The sequence below is a fragment of the Ipomoea nil genome, unplaced genomic scaffold (assembly GCF_001879475.1).
Source record: "Ipomoea nil cultivar Tokyo-kokei standard unplaced genomic scaffold, Asagao_1.1 scaffold2845, whole genome shotgun sequence".
Classification (NCBI taxonomy): domain Eukaryota; kingdom Viridiplantae; phylum Streptophyta; class Magnoliopsida; order Solanales; family Convolvulaceae; genus Ipomoea; species Ipomoea nil.
In genome coordinates, this window is record NW_017619273.1 from 5641419 (window position 1) to 5645955 (window position 4537).

General features: G+C 35.9%; 1 protein-coding gene across 1 annotated transcript; it reads left to right on the forward strand.

Moving 5' to 3' along the window:
* The first annotated feature begins 450 nt into the window (after positions 1 to 450).
* Positions 451 to 4185, forward strand: LOC109160032 (methyltransferase-like protein 16). The gene is made up of 8 exons (XM_019308141.1): positions 451 to 919; positions 1273 to 1478; positions 2109 to 2556; positions 2636 to 2843; positions 3001 to 3108; positions 3181 to 3315; positions 3392 to 3464; positions 3860 to 4185. Exons 1-8 carry the CDS (start codon positions 696 to 698, stop codon positions 3964 to 3966), a joined length of 1509 nt encoding a protein of 502 aa, XP_019163686.1. The 5' UTR covers positions 451 to 695; the 3' UTR covers positions 3967 to 4185.
* The last annotated feature ends 352 nt before the right edge of the window (positions 4186 to 4537 follow it).

Genomic DNA, 4537 nt, shown 5'->3' on the forward strand with positions numbered 1-4537 from the left:
ATCAGTTTTTTCTGAAATATCCACTGCATAAATATTAAAAATGAAGTGCATACAGTAAAATTATGATCTATAAATCTATTGTATTTTGATATTAATTCTCTTGTTTTGATTTTAAATAATGTTTTTTAGGTATTACATTATGTCATTATCTTGTGCAAGAACTTGGTTAAGTGGTCAAGGAGGGTAAACCTGAGGCAACAAAAATTAAGGTTACATTCGTACAATTTGGAGTTTGTGTTTTCTTTGTTTTTTTTTTTTTTTTCTTCATATAACTTGTGCCTCTTCATAATGCATGTGATTGGTTAAAATGTCTGCCTTTTATTTGTTTTTCGTAGTACTATACTACTATTTTTCATTCTTTAAAAACTTATTGGTTGACATTTTCTTCAAAATATAATGATATGGATCCAAATTCAGTGAATTTAAATGATTCTTGTTCTCATTTGATATGTAAATGATATGTAAAACGTCCAGAGACGAAGACGTTGCGACCCGGTTAAATCCAGATCAAGTGTACCCTATTTTGGCGCTAGAGACGACGCCATTGCAAAAGATTCATCTACGTATAGCTTAGATTGCAATTGAAGTATTCATTTTGATATGATCAAATCGGATGCACAAAAGAAGAAGCTTACTGGGTGCTGAATTGAATTTTAACAGACAAATCCAGAGAGAATCGAAGGGGTAGCAGTGTAATGCCGAGCAAGAAGAGGAAGAGAGGAGAGAGACCCACAATTCACCCCCGAAACGAGTACTGTGAAAACCCACCTGACTTCGGATTACTTGCTTCTCATTACTCATCCTTTGCACCCTACGTTTTCTACACACGCAGTGGCCGCCCCACTATAGATTGGACTGACTTCAATGCCACCCAAGAGCTCACTCGGGTTTTGCTCCACCACGATCATGGTCTGGACTGGTAATTAAACTTTCTGCTGTTTTTATTGTTGTTTTTTTCCTAAATAATTTGCTTGAATGATGTTTGGAGGAATTAAAGCCAATAGCTTTGCAAAATGCATATGCTCAGCCAATCGAATAAATGGAATTTTCCCACATTGGGGCCTTGTATGAACACAAATACAATCTGATGGGTATTATTTAGATGGATGTTTAAGCTGCCAGCATTGAAAGTTCTCTCTTTTAATAGCCACTTTGATGACTTGGGTTGAATTTTATGAATTTTAAGTTGTCACTACTAGTATATAGCACAAATTATTGCATTATTAGTGTGCATTTCGAGTGGTTTGATGTTATTTAAATGCAAAATTGTAGGTGGATCCCTGATGGGCAGCTTTGCCCCACTGTTCCCAATAGATCTAATTACATCCATTGGATAGAAGATCTTTTGTCATCGGAAATTATACCTAAAGTTCAATCATATGACAATACAGTGAAGGGTTTTGATATTGGAACTGGAGCAAATTGCATTTACCCGCTACTTGGTGCATCTCTACTTGGTTGGAGGTTTGTTGGTTCCGGTAGGTTCTTGGGTTGCCTCTTCTTTACTTTCAACAAAGCCTTATATAAAGTTGCAATTTAAGTGTATTTCTGCTTCACTTTTGACTAGGGGTGTTCAATCGGTTAACCGTTCGGTTAACCGAACCGTTTTAACCGAACCGAATTAACCGAAGTTTTTTTTCTTTTAACCGTTAACCGAACCGAAGTTTTCTCTACCGAATTCACCGAACCGAAATTTTTTTCGGTTAATCGGTCGGTTAACCGATTAACCGAACTTTTTAAAGTTAAAATTTAAAATTCTAAAAATAACACCTAAAATAATAAATCCAATTAAAATAAAATACATATTATAATAAATTCATAACAAAATATACAAAAACATTAATTATAAACTCCAAACATCCATAACTTCAAATTAGTATTTATATTTATATTATTATTTATATATATATTACAAACTTCGGTTAACCGTTCGGTTAATTCGGTTAACCGACCTTTCGAACCGAATTAACCGTTAACCGAAGTTTTAAAATTTCTTTAACCATTAACCGAACCGAAAAAGTTCGGTTCGAAAACGGTTAACCGAAATTTGTCGGTTCGGTCGGTTAACCGAAAATTATCCGAAGTTTGCACACCCCTACTTTTGACAGATTTTACTGATGTAGCATTAGAGTGGGCAGAGAGAAATGTCAAAAGTAATCCTCATATTTCCGAATTGATCGAAATTAGAAATGTTGCTACTCAGGATTCATCTGCTGATGAAGTTCTTAATGAACCAATGATCAATTGTAAACAAGATGTAGATGATAGTAATGCCAAGCCTGTAGGTATTGAACCACTTTCAGGTCTACATGAAGTGCAAATGAATATGAGTAAGAATTATCATGGTCCACCTATTCTTGTGGGTGTTGTCAAGGAAGGGGAGAATTTTGACTTTTGCATGTGCAACCCTCCATTCTTTGAGACGATAGAGGAAGCAGGACAGAATCCAAAGACTTCTTGTGCTGGAACTCCAGAAGAGATGGTTTGTCCTGGAGGGGAGCAGGCTTTTATAACCTGCATGATTGATGACAGTGTTCAGCTCAGGCAGTCTTTTCGGTATATGTTGGTTAAATTCATTTCTAATTTTTCTGCAAACTTAATAAATTTGTTTATAACTCACTCCGCATCTTTGTAGGTGGTACACGTCTATGATTGGAAGAAAAGCAAACATGAAAGTGCTGGTATCAAAACTTTGGGAGGTTGGAGCAACAGTTGTGAAGACAACTGAGTTTGTTCAAGGCCAGACATGTCGATGGGGACTTGCTTGGTCTTTTGTGCCTCCCACCAAGAAGACGAAACCCCACCAGATTGCTGAGAAGAGTAATTTGTCTTTCATGCTTGAGGTATTGTATCTTTTCTTCAGATTCTGCATCAACAATCCATTCAATGTAAACTAGCCTACATACATCTGTATACTTCAGTAGTTTTTCATGTTTCTGTATGTTTGTGTAACTGCTATAGATTTGAGATCTCATATTGCAGTTTGAACTCTTGTTTCAGGGACTTCAACGCCTGCACAGTGCCTTCAATTTGTTGCAATCAGTAGAGTCCTTTTTCAGTACCAATGGTGCATCTTGTAAATTAAATGCAGCCTCATTTGATGTTGATGTATGTTCCATTAATTTTCTTTATGCTGAATGATCATATTGTCCTAGCTGAATCACAATGTTTGTTTAACAGATAATGTTCCCCAAGGAGCATTGTGATGTCATTTTGAAGTCACTTGAGGAGACACACAATGTAAACGATGCTGACTATCCAAACGAGTTGGATTATTCCAGTAGTCAAATAAACGACCTGCACTTTCGTGTTTCGGTAATCGTCCCCGTGAACTTTTTGAGCATAATGCTGCTCTTTCTGTTTAGTTTTCTTATGGATCGTGTACTTGTAGGTCTTTCAGCAGATACCAGGGACACTTTTAGTGAGAGGATCATTGCAGAAGAAAGACAGTTCAACAAGCTCAGGTTTTTACTGTTTTCTACTTCTTTTAAATTCACAAGTGGTTGCCTTGTTGGTTAACAGCTTCTGTACTTCCTAATTCAGAATTTGAGTTCATGAAAGATCTAATATGTTTTAGTCTTTTTTCTCAAGTTGTATACTTTTTTTGGTCAAGCCATGAGGTGTCTTGAGCGGACCCTAACTGTAGGAGGCACCTTTAAGCTCGTACCATACTCAGACTAATCCCAATTCGCACCGGGCTGGCCCAATTAAGGGACAAAGTGCTGATCAGATTAGTTTTTCTATACGAGAGGGTGTTCGAACTCTCAACCTCTCTTAAAGGATAAGAGTGCATGGCCACTCACGCCAACCAGTTTGGTTGAAGTTGTATACTTTTTAACTGTTCCTTGTACTCACACAGGTGCGTTTTCGTTGGCATTCCAACGGCTAGAAGGTTTTCTAAGAAATACATTTTGTAAGGAAAGGACTGCGGCTGATGCATCCTGCTGCTCTAACCCTAGAAGATAGCAGCTTTAGGCTAAACTTGAATAGTTGGTTGATATATAGATTATGAGCCATTGTTGTAACAGTCATTTTGTATAGTCCTGTGCATCCGACGAGTTCGGGCGGTTCGATTTTGTGAACTGCTTACCCGTTTAGATTTCGGTTGGGTGGTTCGGTTTTGTGAACCGTCCACCCGTTCAGATTTTGATTTGTAAAATTTATAACCAATCAGTTTACTTTCAAGTATAAATTACATCGGATATTATTTGTTTGGGGTTCAATCGATTTTAGTCATATTTCGGTTTTGTTCGGATTAAAATAAAAATTAACAACTTCAAATTAAACTAGTTAAACCTTACAGTCTAACAATTTAGTGATCAAAATATTACAAGTTATAAAATACAAATTACATGTTACAATTTAAAATTTTATACAATATGTAAAGGGTCCAATATATATGTAAAATTACAAAGATAAATGGACTCTACGAAGAGAAATAAAATAAATATATTTATTTATATTTCAATCCAAGAAAGTTTTATATAATATAGACCTAGTTTAAATATAATAAATAGATACATGGTGCATTTAACCA